The following is a 21612-nucleotide window of genomic DNA, read 5'->3' on the forward strand; positions in this document are numbered from 1 at the left end:
AGTGGTAAAGTGCCCAGAGTAACAAAAACAGTAAAATCAGAGTCCAGCACACATCAACAACCTGGGGAACAGAGGCAAAAAGTTAAGGGAGACCACGCCAAGGATGAAAAGTCTAACAATGTACAAGTCAGGAATGGTTCAATGGCAAGATTACATTAAAGTGCAGGGTATTACTATCATTGCTTAAGCGAAAGGCAGGCTATGCCAATTTCTAAAAAGGCAATTTCTAAAGTAAAAGAGTGTCTTCAAAACCTGCTTAAATTTTAGACTAAGCCATTAGGTATCCTCAACTTTGCTACGGAGCTCCATCGGGTTGGCTTTGCCAATTTCTTAATGGCTGACAGATGCAGCTGTGCATTGAGGCCATCTTGTAATTTTAGTTTAAAGTAAACATAAGAATCACCATTATACGATGGCTACCTGCAATCTGCACACATTAAAGATGACCATCGTAAATAGACTTTCTTATGTTTTGGGAAACTGCAGTACAGGAATGAGCACCCTATATGCATTCATATACCTGTTGGCTATTTTGGAATGGCTTGACTTTGCTAATGCATGTGAAGTAATTCAACAAGCAATGCTACAAGTATGGTAACAAGCAATGTTACAAGTATGGTAACAAGTATTGCTACAAATATGGTTGTCTAGATAGTCAGTGAAGGGGCAGAGAGGGTATCGTCCTGCAATAGGGGTGGATTGTAAGTTGGGAATGGAGGAAGCACCCCAACATTGAAGTTGCAGTAGAACAGTGTATAGGTTATATAGGGGATGACTTAAATGCTAATGGAATCTTCAACAAAATGCCATGGCATTGTAGACAACACACTCAACCAATGGCATTTACAAATGCCAACAGCCAGTTGCTGAAGGGACCTGACACAAAACCCCTTAATTCTTGTACTGAATGTATTTGTATGTATGTATTTGTGTGTGTCTTCATGACTTGAGATCACCGACACTCATGTTCAAATATCTGTAGCCGAGACCCAAAAAAACAGAGTTAAAAAGGGATTTGGCTTTCAGGAACAGCGTAATAATACAATGAGTGATAGATGATAAAACAAAGCGTTTTGGTATATAGTAGCAACAGAGGCAAACAATATAGACTAACATATTAGGCTGGTGTTTTATCTACGTTAGGGAGACATGGAGAACATATTTCAATGCATGCAGACATTGAGAAATTCGAGATTTTATATATTACAGCGAGACCTTCATTAGCAGTTGCACTGAAGATAGAGAATTTCCTGCCAGGCATATGGGGGTTTCATTAATTGGTAGTTAGTCCTCCACCTTGAAACAAGGGCCTCCACTAACCCAAAGGGCTGCTGGGCACCCACACGGTCTAAATGAATCTTGAAAATCGACCTTGTTATGCATGTATTGTTCCACAGGCAGATACGACAGCCATAAATATCACATAAGGGTTTATCACAGAAATTAAAAAGCATTCACCACACAGAGACTTGGGAATTCTGCTGCCTATTTATGCCCCTTAGAAGTACAGTGTCTCTTAACACCAACCAACTAGGCCTGTCATTAAAGAAAGACTAGCCAGATTGACCCACTGTACCTCATGAATCAATTTCTAGGGAAGTAAGCTGGTTTCTTGAAGCATAATCCAGGCATTGGCAACTGACCTATGTATGTCTGGTATGGCAATAGCAATGCCTGTGTCATCCCAGTTTTGGGCAGCTGGCAGCCTTTAATGTTTGCTGCTGTATTAATGTCCTATATAGATCTCATCTGCCTAAAGCATATGCGCTGTCACTGTGAGACATACTGTTTACCAAAAGGGACGTGGAACCCACCCATTGCTTACCCATCATTTGCTTCATTGACACTTTTTTTGCTGCCTCCTCAGTGGCCAGTGTTTGCTGTTGTCTCTTCCTCTTCTTTCTTTTGTAGCATGAACCAAGTACTGATTGATTTAGTTTGATTAGTGTCTTTCCGCTGTCCATTCGCTTCTTATTGTGATTCAGATACTGTTTCCCTTATTCCAGTTCTTCCCCTACCATCCCTGTTAATTCTTCCTCTCCCATCAGGTATCTGAGTTACTTCTTCCCCACCCACTCCCACCCTTATACTGTTGCTTTCTACCCTCCCATCTTTCTTCTTGTGCCTTGTCCAACCCCTCACCCTTGTCCATTTTGCGTATTTCTTCTCACTGATGTCCTCCAGTTTTCTATGTTGCCTCCCACCCTCCTGTTTTCTCTGTTGCCCCACCACCTGTCATAAGATTTAAAAAAAAACACTATGACGGGTCCTCCAAACCGGGGATATGTTTTCAGAAATTAAAACTGCCCTAATATGCACTGGGAGTTGACTCCCAGGGCTTAGAAGTCATTTAAGCACTTTTCTGTTGGAACTGCCATGGTCACATCTCAGACTTGGAAAGAAAAAATGTAGCTGACACGGCTTCTAATACAATGACACCATGTCCATCAGTGATTTCACTTCCAAGATAATTTTCCCAATGGCAGAGACAGTTGAAATCCCACTGTCCACCGTCATGGAATACCACCATCCCGATCTCCTAGTGATGCATGGGATGCAAGAGGCAGGTAGTCCAGAAATATGCAGTGTTAGGGTTGTTTTCCTATAACTACCCATGTCTAAATAAGTGTGTCATTGAACTCATTGCTGATTGACTAACTGTTTCTCTCTGTCATCTATACCATAATCATTGGCACAAAATTACATCCAATATCAAAGGGGTGTGGAGGGGGTTTCACCTTAGAGAAATATACTTGGATTTATGTTTCTGAAGTAGCTTGGGAGTTTGGAATCATATGCGTATATACAGTGTTTCTTGTGTAATTTCTTCCAACCAAATCATTTCTGTTTCTTTTTTTTTAGGAATTGTGAAGGACGGAATATTCGCTACAGAACGTGCAGTAATAATGTAGGTTTACCTTATTTTTCTTTTTTTCATTTGAGCCCAAGCCAAGACCTAGAAAAATATCAAGTTTAATAGAACCCGTACATTTTGTTAGTCTCTCCGTGCCTTGTTTTCTGCTCACCATTCCAGGTTTGAGTTAATTTTATTATTTGGGTTTTGGGCTAAATGACAAAACTAGGTTTTGAATTTACACTTCCCGAATGATCTCTGGTATGCTGCTCTCTGGTGCCAATACGTGATTCAGAATGTTTTATATGCATTGCAAGGAAGTTACACTTTAGAGAGGATTTGCAAACACTTGGTTTTTATGTAGTCAATGTTTTTGTATTTCAGTTTTAGAATTTATACAAGGCTGAAAGTGAAAAAATAAGCCCAAATCTTTAATGGTTTTCCAAAACATATTCTCTATCTCTAACCTTTTCGGTAAAGACAAATACGAAATCGCTTTGACACTGATTTGAAGGTCAAAATCCTTTGTCACACAATATTGCTTTTTGTGGTCCCGCTAAACTGCATTAGCGATCTTTCGCTTTCGCTTACAGCAGTGGTTCCCAACATGTGGGCCGGGGACCCCTGGGGGTCCGCGAAGCCTCCTCGGGGGTCCGCAGCTGCTTAAAAAATTTAATAATATTAGGTCCCAGCTATCAGTTATGACTCCTTGGGGGTCCCCGTGTTCCAATAATGATTCAGTGGGGGTCCCCGGGCTTCAGTATTGATAAAATGGGGGTCCACAGAAGTCAAAAGGTGGGGAACCACTGGCTTACAGCATTGTAACCATTACTTAAAATGGTGTAGCTCTTGGATATGGGGTGCAGGATATTGTGGGACACTGATATAGTGGTCACAATATTGAGGAAGCAAATATAAAATGTTAAGTGTGAATACATTTTCTACACCTAACTTCAGGTATTTGTGCCTTGACGATATTCATATCTTATTGGTACATAATAGTAAATCTAAACTTCTCTTGCTGCAGTTACCTTTCAGTATTTTGGCCATTGATATTTTGTTCATGATATTAGAGTGCCATGATATTCTTGTACTCGATATTCAGTAGTGTAACCCTTAACATATGAAGTGGGCCTTGATCTCTCCTTTTGTCATGGTTAGATGATTGCTTGTCTATTTTTATTCCCTGCTCCCAATATGATAGCATTCCATCCTGTTCTCATCCTTGCCCCCATGCAGGACCATTTACATTTCACCCTGTTCGAAATTCTCCAGCTGGGTGTGCCTGAAGCTGTGACCAATGATGTTGCATTTGGACACCTTTGCCACAACATTCCGCTGATGGCCTTAGAGGTCTTGCAACTTCAAAAATCGCCTAAGTTCCACCTTTTCATGGTTTCTAGAACAGCTCCTCAGGGTCACTTCTTAGGCTCCCAGGACCTCAGAGACAGCTTTTGAGGCTAGGACTCACTCAGGCAAAGGTCACCACCATGTTCTGTCCAGGTCCAGTTTCCCTCATGAAAGGGAAAGAGGTTTCTTGGAATTTGCTGTCTCCCTGTAGCTACACAAGCTGTTGCCGAACTGACCCTTGGAGCCCACTTTTTTGTCATGGGTGCTATGGGGAGCAGGTCTAGTCCTTCAGAGTTAATCTCAGGTTAAAAACAGCAGGTCCAGTTCCCTTCTTATGCTATACTGGACTAGAAAGTGTTCTGGGGGGGGGGTTCTTTGGGTGCAATATTTATGGTTAGCACTAGCTATTAGATAGGATAACAGATGGACACTCCATAGCAAATGGGTACAGGTTTCCCAGGGGCAAGCCTGTCTCATTTTTGCAACACATCCTGTTTGCTTTACTGAAAATTATCCCACATTGCGCCTCACTCCCTTCCTTGCAAACAGCTCTTGTATCTGCCCAGAAGAGCGGCTAGGGGAATGAGCAGCTCTCTCCATTGTGTCCACTTCAAAGCAGTTCTGGAGGTAGCTTCCATCTCACTTCATTCAGAGACAGACTAGATAGTATGGTACTTGGATACAAATGTTTTCCTTCTTCTTCAGGTCTCCCCTTACACTAAACTATGTTTGGGTCAGTCTCACCTATGTCCCCTTCAAGTTTATGAAGTTCCTAGGAGCGTCTGTCCTTCTTGGGCCGATAGAGATCACATGCCCCACACGAAGTCTATCCTGGTACCAAGCGTAAACCATTATTCTGTTCAGTTTTAACACCACAAAAGATCAAGCACGTGCTGCGTAGCTGTTAATAGGCTGATGCAGGCTAATGCAAATTACTGATTTTTCCAAAATATTTAAAATCTAACTTCACCAATAGTTTGGGCTTTTAATAAATAGAGGATTAGCAGACTAGAGTTTATACTCTATACTTGGACGTTCCCTAGGATCCAGCAGCAGCCCTGACAGTGACAATAGCTTTTGAGGTCTAGTGTCAATGAGCCTTCATTCTTTGGAACGTGTTCAGTGATTCAGAAGTGTCCACCCCCAGGTTCCACCAAATCCGAATGCTGTTAGTGCGCAGACTACTGGAGTGACAAGGGGAGGGAAAGGGTGTATAGGAAAGAAACTGCGGGGAAGGAGACATGTAAAAGAAACAATAAGGATTTGTGACTGCTGTCTAAACCCACCCCCCACTTCCTTGTAACTAAATTACTTTTTAACAATCACCTGTAATCGTCTGGAACTCCCCCTCCCAAGATAGCTAAACCCCACATTCAAACCTACAGATGCTGACTACAATATAAACTGGAGCAAACAAGTTAAAAGCTCTTGTTTTAGAATGTAGAGTATGCTCAGGGGTACGCTCAGAACATGCTGCAGGTGCTCAGAGCATGCTGCAGGTACACAGCACAGTACATCACATACACAACACTTATTCAGAGATTATGTGCACAGCGCTTACCCAGGGATCCTAGTGCCATATTGTACAGGATGACATGACTACAAATGACAATGTAGCCAGTACTTTTGCCTGATGAACATACCATAAATCTTGCCGCAAACCATACATGGCAGAAATTAGTCCAAGCTCCTAGAACCGCCAGTCATGACCATGACATCTAGTAACTGGAGGAACATACCAGCTTTAATTTCACACATGCTTCACTTTTAAATATAAGCCACTTTACCTCATGGGTATCCCAGGATAAGATTCCCTAATATTAGGGGAGAAAAACGTAATGGTATAGGTGGGGATGCTATCCTCTGTAGTCACACATTTGTCAAGAGGCATACGAAATGGGAAACCACCCCCACCTAGACCATGAAGTGTTTTTCCCCTAATATTAGGAAACCTTATCCCTGGGTGTCAATGTAGGACACACATTGACACCTACATTCTTCTTACTCACTGTCTTAGCGTGAGTTATAGAGCTGGGGATACCCATTGGTTTGATTAATGGCCCAGAACAGGTCTGGCAAATGTAAGGACAGAAACATGTTGGCTTATGAAGGATGGTGGGACCATTGTACACATACACCATCCCCTTGTTGTGTTAAGCATATCGAAAGCACTCACTAAATTAAGGTATTATCCTGAGTTGACCTTTAGGTATTTGTAGCATATCTGAATCCCATGTTATCCAGTTTTTTTTGTGTAAAAAGTTTCTCTGCTTTGAGATTGAGTCTGCTCTGGTAGTATTATCTTACCAGGGCGGGATGAGGTAGCTTATGATGAAGCATTCCACAAATAGTGGGTGAGGGCCCTAATTGGAATACCCTTGACAAAAATTGGGCCTTATTTCTCCATCCATCACACTTGTTGAGTTTTCTTTTTTTTAAAGTAGGACATCCTAATGTTTTTCACTACTGTAAGGCTATCTGTCGCATTGACTAACACAGGGTTGCCGTCTTTCAATGAATAAGTGCTAACTTCAGTTTGGAACCAGATAAAGAACTGCTATTTATACTTAAATGCATTGTAGTTTGAAATGATCTCAATTGGTAAAGTCAGATTTGAGGTTACAATTTTCAAAATGCCACTTTTGGCTTTTTTTCTGCCCAACCCGACTGTGCCATTCCATCAGTGTCCTGGGTCACATGGCTGTGAATGGATCTTCTGTTGTGAGTTGTTCTGGGGAGGAGTTGGGCCCTGCCCTGGTTACAATTTAAAGAACTCAGTCTGCAGTACACACTTGTCTGTGTCACCCTAAACAGTTTGGAGTCAAAACCAGGAAAAGGGGAAGAACAGACCAGAATCAGTTTTCAGGTAGGTCAATAAAAATTCCCCCACACACTGAAAGGCACGAATCATTAAAGTGGGACCTTCAGAACCTTTCATCAGAACACTCCTCGACCTGTGGAAGATTCAGAAGAAGGACTGCCGTTATATCTAAAGAATGAAGATTGGATCAGCTTTCCTTGGTCTTAGGCTCTGCAGAAATGACTCCAAGGGCCTGTTGGCTAACCTCTTGTTTGAGCAATAGGGACAAAATAATCTTCCAGAGTCCTCCCTGCAACTGTGCAGCTGACCAGCACCCGCTGGACCTACCTGGACCTGACTGAACCCTGCTGCTGGCCTCTGCTGGAGTGTGTTTTTTTCCCCCAAGAGGTGGCCCCCTGGTTCTGGACCATTGACTGGCATCAGTGTATACTCTCTGAGACATGGTTGACCAACCCCCGGAAGGTGGTAGGACATTATTACACCCAAAGGGCATCACTCAAAACTGGAAGTGGCCCTCTGGAGTGAAGAATGCAGGCCTCCCCTGGGCACACTCGGTTAAGGCAATCTGCCAGTACCACAAGGTCAAGTCAAATGTACTCAGGAACTTGGCAGCTCCCAAACACTGAGTGAGCTTGTCAGTGACTAAATCCATTTGTCATCGACAAAGAACTGGAGTTCTGGTGTGGCACCTGGTGGAGTAGCCTTGGGTACCAGAGCCACAGGGCTGTTAGAGTATTCACTCACCACTAACTCCATCATTGTTGAAACCTCATCCATCATTCTGGCTCTCACTTTGTGAGACAGCCTGTAAATTTTTATTTCTGACAGACATGCTGTGTAGTGTCAACATCACAGGTACACCATGAAGTGTGCACTGGTGTCAGTGAGCAAAGAAAGGCTAACTGCCCAAACAAGTGGTGACAACCCCTCTGTTGCTCTGGGGACACATTATGGGAGAGGGCAACTCCAGCGACTGTCTCATCTTGCTCCTTGGAAGACAGGAGGTCAGGGAGAGGCTCACTCTCCTCCTCCACATCATTATCTGCCAACAGGAGCATGGATACTTCTGACCTCTCGAAGTGGGGTTTGAGGCAGTTTGGATGCTGAACCATTAGATGGTTCCTGGACATCTTGAGGTTCATGAAGGTAGTTGATCTCCACTCTTTTGCTCTTTCACCTCATAGGGTCCAGTCCACCGGTCCTTTAAGACCCAAGGCAGGTTGGTACTCTACCAGATTTGCCTTCTGGTTTTACCACTGCTTCATCACTACTTAACTGGCTTCCAGGCTCTTAGTGGCTTGCTTCCAGAAGTTCTACACCTGTGAGCTGAGTGTACATATGAAGCTTATTACATCCAGTGAGTGTTTCCTGGGAGCTTGCTCCTATCCCTCCTTGACGAGGCTGAGATCCACACACAGGTTGGCCAAACAGAAGTGCAAAGGGGCTGAACACCACTCCTTTCTGAGGCACTTCCCTGCATGCAAAAAAAACGTATGGCAAATGGACAGCACACTTATACCTCATGCCCTTGAGGATCCTGTTGATTCTGTCAAGAAACCCATATGTTTGGGGTGGTGAGGAGAACTTATAGGTTACTTCACAACCATCCCACATGTACTTTATCTAGGCAGATATGAAGTTGGTGCCCCTGGTAGATAAAGTCTCCTCGTGGAAATCCACATGTCTAAATATTCCCATCAGTGTCCTGGTCACTGCGGGTGCAGACACCATACTCAGAGTAATGTTCTCAAGGTGCCAGGGGGCATAGTCCACAAAGACCATGATGAACCTGTTGCCTACGGCAGTCTTGGGGCTTAGGACCCAACGATATTTATACCCACCCTCTGGGAGGATTGTTCCCTTTAAAGGGAGTGGATGGAGGGGGTGCTTTTGCTTTGCTCCTAACTTAATGGATCTTGAGGTCATTCTCATCTAGGGCCAATATAAGAGGGTAACCAGCTTGCAAATGTTTTGACCGGCCTCAGATGTCCTACTAGGGGTATGTAATGCGACAGACCTAGTAGAAAAGCCCTGTAGCACTGGGGGACCGCCAGCACATGGGTTTGCCCCAGGCTCCAGATCCCATGCTCACTATACAGGAAATCAACCTTCCAGTAGATGAAGTGATCACCAGAGGAGTCTTAATTTGCCTGGGCCTTGGTCTGTTGCTGTAGGCCATCAAGAGTGGGGCATTCATTCTATACTTGGCTGAACTCTGCCTGTGTGTGGCCTCCTTCAGCGTGCTACCCAGCTAGCTCCGGTAGGCCTTCCATGGCAGCAATATCCTCCTTTGTAGGTTCTCAATCAATCAATCAATCATTTCATTTGTAAAGCGCACTATGTACCCGTCAGGGTTTCGAGGCACTGGGGGGGGGGGGTGACCTGTTAGCGGTCGAAGAGCCAGGTCTTGAGGAGTCTCCTGAAGGTGAGGAGGTCCTGGGTCTGGCGTAGAGAGGTGGGGAGATAGTTCCAGGTCTTGGCGGCGAGGAAGGAGAAGGATCTGCCGCCGGAGGTCTTGCGCTGGATCCTGGGGACGATGGCGAGGGCGAGATTGGCAGAGCGGAGTTGACGAGTGGGGGCGTAAAAGTTGAGTCTGGAGTTGAGGTAGGTAGGTCCGGTGTTGTGTAGAGCCTTGTGAGCGTGGGTGAGGAGTTTAAAGGTGATCCTCTTGTCCACGGGGAGCCAGTGGAGGTCCTTCAGGTGAGGGGAGATGTGACATCGGCGGGGTATGTCGAGGATCAGGCGGGCGGATGCATTTTGGATACGCTTGATGTCTTTTGTTGGGATGCCTGTGTAGAGTGCGTTGCCGTAGTCAAGTCTGCTACTGACGAGGGCTTGGGTCACCGTCTTTCTGGTTCCTGTTGGGATCCACTTGAAAATTCTGCGTAGCATTCGAAGGGTGTTGAAGCAGGAAGAGGAGACGGCGCTGACCTGTTTGGACATGGTGAGGGCGGAGTCCAGGATGAAGCCGAGGTTTCTTGCGTGGCTGGTTGGGGTGGGTGGGGGTCCGAAGTCGGTGGGCCACCAGGAGTCGTTCCAGGCCGAAGGGGTGCGCCCCAGGATGAGGACTTCCGTCTTGTCGGAGTTGAGCTTCAGGCGGCTGTCGTTCATCCACTCGGCGATGGCTTTTAGTCCCTCGTGGAGGTTGGTTTTGGCGGTGAGTGGATCTTTGGTCAGGGAGAGGACGAGCTGGGTGTCGTCGGCGTAGGAGATGATGCTGAGGTGATGTTGGCGGCCCAGTTTAGCGAGGGGGGCCATGTAGACGTTGAACAACGTAGGGCTGAGGGAGGAGCCTTGGGGGACGCTGCAGATGAGGTTGGTGGCTTTGGAGCGGAAAGGTGAGAGTCGGACTCTCTGGGTTCTGTCGGAGAGGAAGGATGAGATCCAGTTGAGGGCTTTATCTTGGATGCCGGCTTCATGGAGGCGGGTCAGTAGGGTGCGGTGGCAGACTGTGTCAAAAGCGGCTGATAGGTCGAGGAGGATGAGGGCCGAGGTTTCGCCGTTGTCCATTTGAGTTCTGATGTCATCTGTGGCGGCGAGGAGTGCAGTCTCGGTGCTGTGGTTTCGTCTGAAACCGGATTGAGAGGGGTCTAGGATGGAGTTGTCTTCGAGGAAGTGGGCGAGCTGTGTGTTGACGATCTTCTCGATGACTTTTGCTGGAAAAGGGAGGAGAGAGATCGGTCGGAAGTTTTTAAGGTCGTTGGGGTCAGCCTTGGGTTTCTTGAGGAGGGGTTGGATTTCTGCGTGTTTCCAGCTGTCTGGGAAGGTGGCGGAGTCGAAGGAGAGGTTGATGATCTTGCGGAGTTTGGGGGCGATGATGGCGTTGGCTTTGTTGAACACGTGATGTGGGCAAGGGTCCGTGGGAGAGCCTGAGTGGATGGTGTTCATGGTTGTTATTGTTTCGGTGTCGTCCACGTGGGTCCAGGCGGTGAGGCGGCAGGCGTCTGTGGAGATGTCAGGGGTGGGGTCTGGCGGCGGAGTGGCGTTGAAGCTGTCGTGGATGGTTGTGATTTTCTGGTGGAAGAAGGTGGAGAGGTCGTCGCAGAGTTTCTGGGAGGGCGGGATGTCGTTGGAGTTGGCGTTGGGGTTTGAGAGTTCCTTCACGATGCCGAAGAGTTATTTGCAGTCGTGGGCGTTGTTGTTGATGCGTTCAATGAAGTGGGCGCGCTTGCCGACTCGGATCCGTTGGTGGTGTTCACGGTTGGCGTCTTTGAGGGAGGCGAGGTTGTCGGGTGTGCGCTCTAAGATCCACTTCTTCTTGAGCTTCTGGCCGAGGCTTTTGGAGGCGGTCAGTTCGTCTGTGAACCAGGCTGTTTTTTTCTTTCCTTGGTTGGCGGTGGGTTTCTTGAGTGGGGCTAAGGTGTTGGCGCAGTCGAGGATCCATTGATGGAGGTTGATGGCGGCAGTGCTCGGGTCGGTTGAGTTGGGTGGTGGGTTTTTGACGAGGGTGCTGGTTAGTTGGTCTTGGGTGATTTTTCCCCAACGGGGAATCAGGTTCCTCTCAGACAATGGTAATGACTGAGGTGAGTTTTCCAAATCTCCTGCTCCCCTACTCTCTTTGGTTGGGATTTAGCCATTGTTCTAACCTCAGGTTCTTTGAACTTACCTCTTGGGTTATCATGGACTCTGTAGTCAGGCCACCTACTCAGACAACCCTATCATTTTCACGTGGGGCTAAACCTATTTCCAGATGGTGTGTTTGATGCAATTTCCCAGCAGACAGTACACAGGCATAGGCAAGCTCACAGCTACGCTTAAGAAACTTGAGAACCTCCCATTTAAAGGGAATCAGAGCCATGGGATAGAGACACTTGTGGGTAACAGCTGTCACAACCTGGTGGACTACTTTAGAGATTACCTACCCTGAGAGGACAAGATGGCACCTAAAAGTAGTTATGTTGGCTCCTGTGTCTTTCATAGCCTCCACCCTCTGCCCATTGATGGTGATCCATTGTGAATACCTCTTAGTATTGTCAGGTATGTGAGTCTCTGGCACCATCTCTCTGTCACCCAGGGATACTAGGGCATCCTCTGCACCCTCACCTTCTCCCACACTAACTGGGGCATCCTCCTCCCAACCACTACACTTACCATTGCCGGGGTTCTGCCCACCACTGGGAAGCTCTTTTTTTCTGGCAGATAAGATACCCTTTAATGTGTCCATATTAAAAGCACTCATAACAGTTCCATGTAAAGTGGTCTGATGGCTTCTTTCTAGGGAGCCATCCCTACTTTTGTTCTGGGTGGGACGGGGAATACTTCCAAATAATTATTTTGGGGGAGGCATTTAAAAATGATTTAGTTTTATCCTCATCTCCCGTCTCTTATCTGGTGTGGACCCTGCCCACCTTTTGGTGACCCCTCCCACGTACCTTCATGCTAAACCTGGTGTAGAGCCAGAGTTCTGCCTCCCTTGGCAGCTTCTGGGGTACAGTGAGCTGGAAATGCATCATATGCTGGTGTAATTCTCGAAATAAATTACTGAACATGTGCTCTCTTGCAATCAGATTGTACAGTTCATTTTAGTTGCTTACCCCACTGCCCTTCATCCAATCATCCAGTGCCTTGGAAACTTAGGCCATAAAATCTACCCAGGACTGGCTTGACAGCTTCTCACCCACACCACCGAACTCATCTGGACTGACCACCACTGCGTCCACTTCTCCTTCACCAAAACCCCCAAACACCACCATCAGCACACCACACCCTAGCGCATGTGGGACAAGATCCCCACAGAACGCCTGAACTCCCAACTGGCTCACAACTCCCCCCCCCACACCAATGACCCCAACACAGGAGCACACAACCTCTCGAAATGGATCTGCGCACACACACTAGCCCCCCTCAGAAAACACATCGCCACCCGCAACATCAAGAACGCCCCATGGTTCACCCCCGAACTCCAAGACTTCAAGCGCAAATGCCACCAAGCGGAGAAAATATGGCGACAAGAACCCTCTACAACCAACCTCTCCACCCTCAAAGCCACCATTCGCACCCATCACCAACTCATACGCACCGCCAAAAGAGATCACTACAAGACACGCCTTGACAACAACTCTCAAAACAGCAAAGAACTCTTCACCATCATTAATGAACTAGCCAAAGCCAACATAGACCCCTCACACACACAGCCCCTATGTGACGGCCTCTCCAAGCACTTCCACCACAAAATCCTGGACATCCACAACAGCTTCATACCACACACACCCATCACACACACCCCTCACTCACCCAACTCAATCCCCACTCATGACCCCCCACCACACTCACCACCTGATCCCCCAACACACACGAAGAAACCGAAAAAACCATGAACTCCATTGACTCCGGATCCCCCTCTGACCCCTGCCCACATCGCATCTACAACAAAGCCAGCCCAACCATCGCCCCCATACTCCGTGACATAATCAACTCCTCTTTCGACTCCGCCACCTACCCAGATCCCTGGAAGCATGTGGAAATCACTGCTCTCCTAAAAAAAACAAAGCCGACCCGGAGACCCTCTCCAACTATCACCCCATCTCCCTCCTCCCTTTCCCTGCCACGGTTGCAGAGAAACTAGTCAACGCCCGCCTATCCCACTTCCTCGAAGAAAACAACACTCTTGACTCCTCACAATCCGGTTTCCGCAAGACCCGCAGCACGGAAACCACCCTCATCGCATGCACTGACGACATCAGGACCAAACTCGACAAAGGCAAGACCGTCGCACTCATCCTCCTAGACCTCTCCACAGCCTTTGACACTGTCTGCCACCACACACTCCGCACACGCCTCCACAATATAGGAATTTGCCACAAAGCCTTAGACTGGCTCACCTCCTTCCTCACCAACAGGACCCAGAGAGTCCGCCTTCCACCTTTCCACTCCACCGCTACCAAGATCCTCTGTGGAGTCCCCCAAGGGTCCTCCCTCAGCCCCACACTCTTCATCATTTACATGATCCCCCTAGCCAACATCCTCTGATCACACGGAATCACTATCCTCTCCTACGCAGATGACACCCAACTCATCTTCTTCCTCACCCGCAACCCCACCACCGCCAAAACGAACCCACACGCTGCTCTCCTCGACACCGCCAACTGGATGACAACTAACCACCTCAAGCTTAACTCCAACAAAACCGAGATCATCATCTTCAGCCCCCAACAAAACCATGTGGGACGACTCCTGGTGGCCCACTGCCCTAGGCCCCGCACCCACCCCCGCAAACCACGCACGCAACCTCGGCATCATCCTGCACCCCTCCCTCTCCATGACACAGCAAATCAATGCTCTAAACTCCTCCTGCTTCCACACACTCCCCACTCTAAAAAAAATCCTTCAAATGGATTCCCCCAGAGACCAGGAAGACAGTCACCCATGCACTCATCAGCAGCAGACTAGACTACGGTAACGCTCTCTACGCCGGAACCATACTCAAACTCAAAAGCAAACTCCAGAGAATCCAGAAAACAGCCGGACGCCTCGTCCTTGGCCTCCCTTAAATGGCTCCCCATAGACAAGAGAATCACATTAAAGATCCTCATCCACGCACACAAATCTCTCCGCAACACCGGCACAACCTACCTCAATGACAGAGTGGACTTCCACACTCCCACCCGCAACCTCCGATCAGCCGACCTCGCCCTAGCCACAGTCCCCCCGTATCCAACACACCACCACAGGAGGCAGGTCCTTCGCCTACTTCACCCCCAAAACCTGGAACTCCCTCCTCACCAACCACTGCAAAACCAAAGACCTCCTGCTCTTCAGAAAGAACCTCAAGACATGGTTGTTCAAACAGTGACCCTCCTTGCCTCCCCGCTTGACCCCCTTCCTAGCCCCTTGAGACCCTCACGGGTGAGTAGCGCGCTCTATACATTTTTTTTGATTGATTGATTGATTGGCTGACCCTTAACTTCAACTTGTATTTATCGGGGTGAGACAATATTTCCTGACAAAGGCGTTCTTCATGAGTGGGAACTTCATCTTGGCACCCTTCCCTATGGCCAACAGAGAATCTCCACCCCCTGAGTGGGTATATGGCTCTATAGACTGGCTCCTGTATTTACCTCAGGGACCCTGTGCTGGCGCTGACCTCCAAAGTGAGATCTTCACTTCTCAGCAGTGACTGCCAACACAAAGCTCCAGTGATAAGTGGCTTTTTGCAGTGGGGGGTTGGCTGCAGGCTGTCAAACCCATGCTGAGCACATACTTTGGCTGGTCATGTCCAGTGAGGGGAAGCCTCAGTGAATTTCTAGTTTTTTAAAAACATTATGTGAGATGCCTACTGCAATGCACGGGGAGGGCAGGGCCTGGCTCCCTAATTTCCCTATTTACTGAAATATCCTTAGTAGAAAATCCTTTCAGTTTTCCACTTCAGTTCTATTGAGAAGATGGCATTTAGATGTGGCCCACTTTGGCATAAATTCAGAATGTTAGCACTCTAGTTGCTCATTAGAACTCTGTAAGCTGCTGATCTTCAGGGAGTTCACGGGCAGTCTGCGGCTGTTGTTGAAAGTGCATGCTTCAGTCCTCATGTCAGAATGTTTTAATGAAATAAAAGGGAAAGATATTTGAGACTCACTTAAAACATGCTAATTCTTTTCTACAGCACAACCCATACTTTCTATGACAAAGTGAACCCTCATTTAGGGAACAGATGTAGCAAAAATAAAAATTGCGACTCGCATTTTGCGAGTTGATGCGACTCGCAAAATGCGAGTCGCAAATTGGAATGTCAGAAAAAAAAGCGATCCGATTTTGCGACTCGCAGCCGGACTCGCAACGCTGTGTGCGAGTCCGCAGTTTGCGAGGTCGCTGTTTGCGAGTGTGCAAAAAACGAACTCGCAATTAGCGAGTGGGTGTCGCAAATTGCGATTACCTTCAAAATTGCTTGCAGGTGCAGCAGAACACTCCAGAAAGCATACCAGAACACTCCAGAAACACTTCCTGGCACATGATGATGACATCACAGCCAGGAAGTTAACAAATACACCTGGGAGGAGGCAGGAGATCATAGATAACAGCCAGGACAGATTAATGTGGCACATGGCGTTAATGTGCCACATGACTGGTTGGCATTTTCCTGCCCATGGACAATTTCAACTTGTATATAGTTTCTTTATGACATTAATAAAACAGTTATTTTTGTTCCACTTAACAAATGCTTAATAGGTGAGTATGGTGGGAGTAGACACGTACCGTCCAAAATATTGCGTTGCAATGTGGTCCCGTCTCAGTCTGCCTTGATTAGCTAGACTCCTATCCCCATGATGGCGATGTGGTTGTTCTTGCTCTTCATCATCAGGATCTGGGTCTGCAGGGGTGAGAGGTAGCCCACGTCGGGTGGCTATGTTGTGGAGGATGGCGCATGCGACCACAATTTTGAAAGCGGTAATGGGGGTGTATTGGAGGGCGCCTCCACTGCGGTGGAGGCATCTGAATCTTGCCTTCAGCAGTCCGAAGGTGCGCTCGATCAGGTTCCTGGTCCTCCTATGCGCACTGTTGTATTGCCTCTCTGATTCAGTTCTGGGTGTTAAAAACGGAGTCATGATCCAAGGCCTGAGAGCATATGCACTGTCACCTGTTGGGCACAAAAGTACACTGTTAGGAAGTCCAGATAGTCGTGCACAGTGACCTGTGTGTATGTCTGCAAGTGTCTGTGGCTCTACCTAGGAGGTAACCGTCTCCAAATTCCCCACGTTCCAGGCGTTGATGTATCCCACTATGCCTAAAAATGTATGAGTCATGGGTACTGCCAGGAAACTTAGCTACGATGTCCGTGATGACATAATGGGCATCACAAACAACCTGTATGTTGAGTGAGTGGGTACACTTCCTGTTGCGGAAAATGTGTTCCAGATTAGCAGGGGGGCATATTTGAATGTGTGTCCCATCTACAGACCCTATGACATGAGGAAAGTGGGCAATGCGGTAAAAGTCCAGCTTGGTGCTGTTAATTTCTGCCTCATTCCTTGGTAAGTATATGAAGTGAGACATGTGCGTGACTAAGGCATCTAGGAATGCCCTGAGGAACCTTGACACTGCAATGCCACGGCAATGACCCCCTGATAGCTCCCTGAGGCCAAGAGGTGCAGTGCGCATAGTACTTGCACATGCGTAGGGATGGCGCAGCCACGCAGAGTCTTGTGTTCTAGCTGTGGTTTCAGTAAATCTATTAATTCTAGAATGGCTGCGCTGCTAAGGCGGTATTTGTCATAGATCTCCTCTTCAGTTTGCTGAAAAAGAGTCTGCCTGGTTCTATATATCTTCTCCTGTCTGTGGCCCCTCCTCCTCCTCTGCTGGGCTGCGTAGACTCTCCTCCTCACTGCTATCAGGTATATCTCCGCCATCTTGAGTAACCCAGATGCCTTCTGGGTCCCCTTTTATACTTTGGTAATGGTTACCACCTGCTCTGAGTTAGTGGTAAATGGGACATGCAAACTGGGCTTTTTGCGACTAGTCGCAATTTGCGAGTTGCAATTGCATATGGGTTGCGACTCGCAAATTGCAACATGCAATTTGCGGGTCGCAAAATGGGGTCGCACCGGATGCGACTCGCAAACGGGTCCCATCGCTTTTTGCGAGTCGGAAATTGGCTTTTTGCATCCCATTTCCGATTTTGCACTGTCGCAAATTGCGATTCGGCCCGTTTGCGAGTCGCAATCGTTTGCTACATCTGGCCCATAGTTCCTTTCTAAATCAAATGTTTTAAGTTTTACAAGTTTGGTTCATTTGACATTTATTTAAGATTGGTAAGAGAGGGGTCCAAGACATCCCCTACACATCCCCTTGCAGGTTGGTGCAGTCACTAACTGCACAAACCTGCAGGGCAACTTCTACTCCCTTTGAAATGAAGGCCAGGAAACCTCCTGCAATGAAAGGTGGGTTGGCTCCTTCAAACAGCATGTACGCTTTTCACAAATGCTTTGTTTAGAGTGGAGGTTCAAGTTCACATCTGCATTCCGAACAGCAGGTTCTCTGTAATAGTGTGCTCTTGCCCACCCTGTGACTGGAACACCTTGTTAAGTGTGCACTGAGGCACAGAGTAGGACAGTGCACCCGGTATGTAATGTGGCCTCAGGTGCTTATGTACATATAGGGAAACCCGGGAGGCTAGTGGCCAATCCATTGAAGTGGTGGGTGAAACAAAAACCTCTTTCCCAGTCTGGAAACTTTTCGCGATGAATTATAAAGTTTATTAACTTCACCCAAATTGAAGTTTAGCGTCATTTACCCCTATTCCCTGCAGTGTAATGTCCCACCTAAACTTGATGGGACATCAAGCTGGACACAATTATTTTTCACACTGACCAAGATAACTCCACAGCTGCTGTTTTGCAGTTGAGTCACCCCATTCTTGCTACCAGAATTGTGATTTATACAATGAAGGTAGATCATTTATAGTGGAGAGCTAGGATTAAAGGAGGTATGCGTGCTGAGGTAAAAGAGAACTGTTAGACTTGGCACCCTTGGCATGGTCTCCCCTAACTTCTTGCATCTGCTTCCCAGGTTGTTGATGTGTGCTGGCCTCTGTTTTTGCTGTTTTGGTACTCTGGGCACTTTACCACTGCTAACCAGTGCTAAATTGCAGGTGCTCCTGTGTAAACTGTATGTGTAATTGACTATCCATGATTGGCAGATTTGATTTACTAGTACGTCTCTAGTAAAGTGCACTAGAGGTGCTCAGGGCCTGTAAATCAAATGCTACTAGTGGTCCTGCAGAACTGGTTGTGCCACCCACATGAGTAGCCCTGTAAACATGGCTCAGACCTCCCACTGCAGTGTCTGTAGGTGCAGTTTTAAACTGCCAGTTCGACTTGGCAAGTGTACCCACTTCCCAGGAACTAAACCTTCCCTTTTAATACATGTAAGGCACCACTAAGGTAGGCCCTAGGTAACCCCATGGGCAGGGTGCAATATATGTTAAAGGTGGGGCATGTACTTGTGTGGTTTTATATGTCCTCACAGTGAAATACTGCTAAATTCAGTTTTCACTGATGCAAGGTCTATCTCTCTCATAGGTTAACATGGGGGCTGCCTTTAAATAATATTAAAATGCCCTTTGAGAGCAGATAGAAATATGGAGTTTGGGGTCTCTGAAATCACAATTTAAAAATGTATCTTTTAGTGAGGTTTTAGATTGTTAGTTTGAAAATGCCACTTTTAGAAACTAGTCATTTTCTTGCTTAAATCATTCTGTGATTGTTTGTGGATTCCCTGTCTGGGTCCGTTTGACAGCTGGGCTATTTGTGAATCCCCTCTAGACAGTTAGCTAAGGGAGCTGAGGTGTAGCCTGCATATCTGATGAGCTATCTGTGCTAGAGTGGAAGGAAGAATGGTCACTTACACCTGAATGGGCTGTGCCTGCCCTCTCACAATGCAGTCTCCAACCCCCTGGTGTGTGTCTGGGGCCTGGCCTGGGCAAGGCAAGATCTTGCAAACAAGAAAGACTACCCTTTGAAGTTTGCCAACTTCAAAGGCAGAAAGGGATATAAATATTGGCCCACAAACCCTTGAAAATTAGATCACGTCTGGATTCAAGAGGAACCTCTGACAAGGAGAAGAGCTGAGGAGAAGGTTGCACCTGCCTGTGGCTGGTATTTGTTGGGCTATCCTGCAGTTGCTGCTTCTGCCTGTGAAAGGGGACAAAGACTTGGCTTTATATTCCTACTTATGAAGAATCTCCAAGGGCTTGAACTGAGCTTGCCTCCTGTTTTGAGGTTTCAGGGAAATCAAAGACTTCCTCTGCCAGCACCTGGACTCTCTTCTGAGACTTCTGCCATGCCAAGTGGTGCCCTATCCAGTCCCTGGGCCCTTCAAAGGTGAAGTTGGCAGAACAAGAGCTGAAAATCCACATACAGAACGTCGTGCAGGAATGTTTTCCATCTGCTACACAGCTGATAAACGACAAGCCGCAGGCTTCGCGGCTAAAATCGACTCACCACCTGCATCGCGGCTGGGGGATCAATGCATCGTGGCTGTAGAAACGACGTGCTACATCTGTTTGAGGCTGCTAAAAATGACGCAAACTCCACGCAGCATGGTTTTCTAACACCGTGCATCTGGATTTTCCATGCATCATCCCTGGGCATCAAAGTCATCCCAACAGCACAGCTCCGAGGTGCTCTGTCTGGAAATCGACGCATCGCTCTCTTGAAAGGGAGAAAAATTACACATCACCGACCCAACCCTGAGAAGAAACGACGCACGGCCTCCCTTGCGAGGATGGAATCAACACATCGCTGCCTTTTCCGATGAACTCTCACCTGTGCAGCTTTATTTTTTATGCTAACCAGGTACTTTGTGTAAAATCACCGTTTCCATTGTTTTCTGTGGAGTAAGGCTCTTATTGTTTTGAAAATTCATATTTTGACTTGTGTATGTTGGATTTTTGTCCTTTTGGTCTTGTTTGATTTAGCTAAATATGACATATTTTTCTAAACTGGTTTGGTGTCCATTTTGTAGTGTTTCATTGTATTACTGTGAGTATTGGTACAAATACTTCACACATTGCTTCTGAGTTAAGCCTGCCTGCTCGTACCAAGCTACCAAGGGGATGAGTGGGGGTTTACCAGGTGTGTTTCTCCTCTGTCCTGACTAGAGTGAGGGTCCTTGCTTGGACAGGGGGTAACTTGACTGCCACCAAAGTCCCTATTTCCAATAAGAGCTGGCTGTGCTGATATAATTTCTCTCTATTCTAGGAATCACTTGGTCCCTTTACTCACCCCTACAATGTGTACCCATTTAGGATCCACTAACAGTCACTTAAAATTAGTTTTTCATAGTTACTCAACATTCTTTGGAGGAAAAGACTGCTTTGAGGCCTTGCAATACCCTCTGTGTTCCCATTCCAGGTACGCCTGAGCTGGTGTCTGGAATGCTGAGAGTAGAATCCTGAGAGTGACTGATGTATTAGAATGTTGATGTGTGAAGCAGTAGCTAGGAGACATGCACAGTTGAAGTGATGAAGGAACCCGGACAGGACCTACCTATACTGTAACCTAAGGTACTAACAACTTTCTTCCTACCTAAATGGCTCAAGACTCCTGTACAAAGGTCATACCCATAAACCTCAACATTTTCTTGATGAGCTGTTAAAAATGTTCATGTAGATGCAGTAAGAATGAAGAGACAGTTGGGAGCTGTTAGACCTGACAGCCTTAGGGTAGTCACCCCTAACTTTTTGCCTGCCTCCCTCCACTTTGTGGACACTGTTTTTGCTGGTTTTTAGACTCTGCGCACTTTACCAGTGCTAAAGTGCATATGCTCTCTCCCTTAAAACATGGTAACCTTGAATCATACCTGATTGGACTATTAATTTACTCATAAGTCCCTAGTAAGGTGCACTTTATGTGCGTAGGGCTGGTAAATTAAATGCTACTAGTGGGCCAGCAGCACTGGTTGTGCCACCCACTTAAGTAGCCCCTTTTCCTTGTCTCAGGCCTGCCATTGCAAAGCCTGTGTGTGCAGTTTCACTGCCACCTCGACTTGGCATTTAAAAGTACTTGCCAAGCCTAGAACTCCCCTTTTTCTACATATATGTCACCCTTAATGTGTGCCCTAGGTAACCCCTAGAGCAGGGTGCTGTGTAGGTAAA

At 47.0% G+C, this 21612-nt stretch overlaps 1 protein-coding gene across 2 annotated transcripts in view; it reads left to right on the forward strand.

Moving 5' to 3' along the window:
- Positions 1–21612, forward strand: part of ADAMTSL3 (ADAMTS like 3) — a 2197206-nt gene that overhangs the window by 979966 nt on the left and 1195628 nt on the right. For both annotated transcript variants that reach the window (XM_069222572.1, XM_069222573.1), the window contains exon 5: positions 2863–2908. In XM_069222572.1, the coding sequence (XP_069078673.1) occupies positions 2863–2908 (46 nt within the window). The remainder of the gene's footprint in view (positions 1–2862; positions 2909–21612) is intronic.

Source organism: Pleurodeles waltl, chromosome 3_1 (assembly GCF_031143425.1).
Source record: "Pleurodeles waltl isolate 20211129_DDA chromosome 3_1, aPleWal1.hap1.20221129, whole genome shotgun sequence".
Classification (NCBI taxonomy): domain Eukaryota; kingdom Metazoa; phylum Chordata; class Amphibia; order Caudata; family Salamandridae; genus Pleurodeles; species Pleurodeles waltl.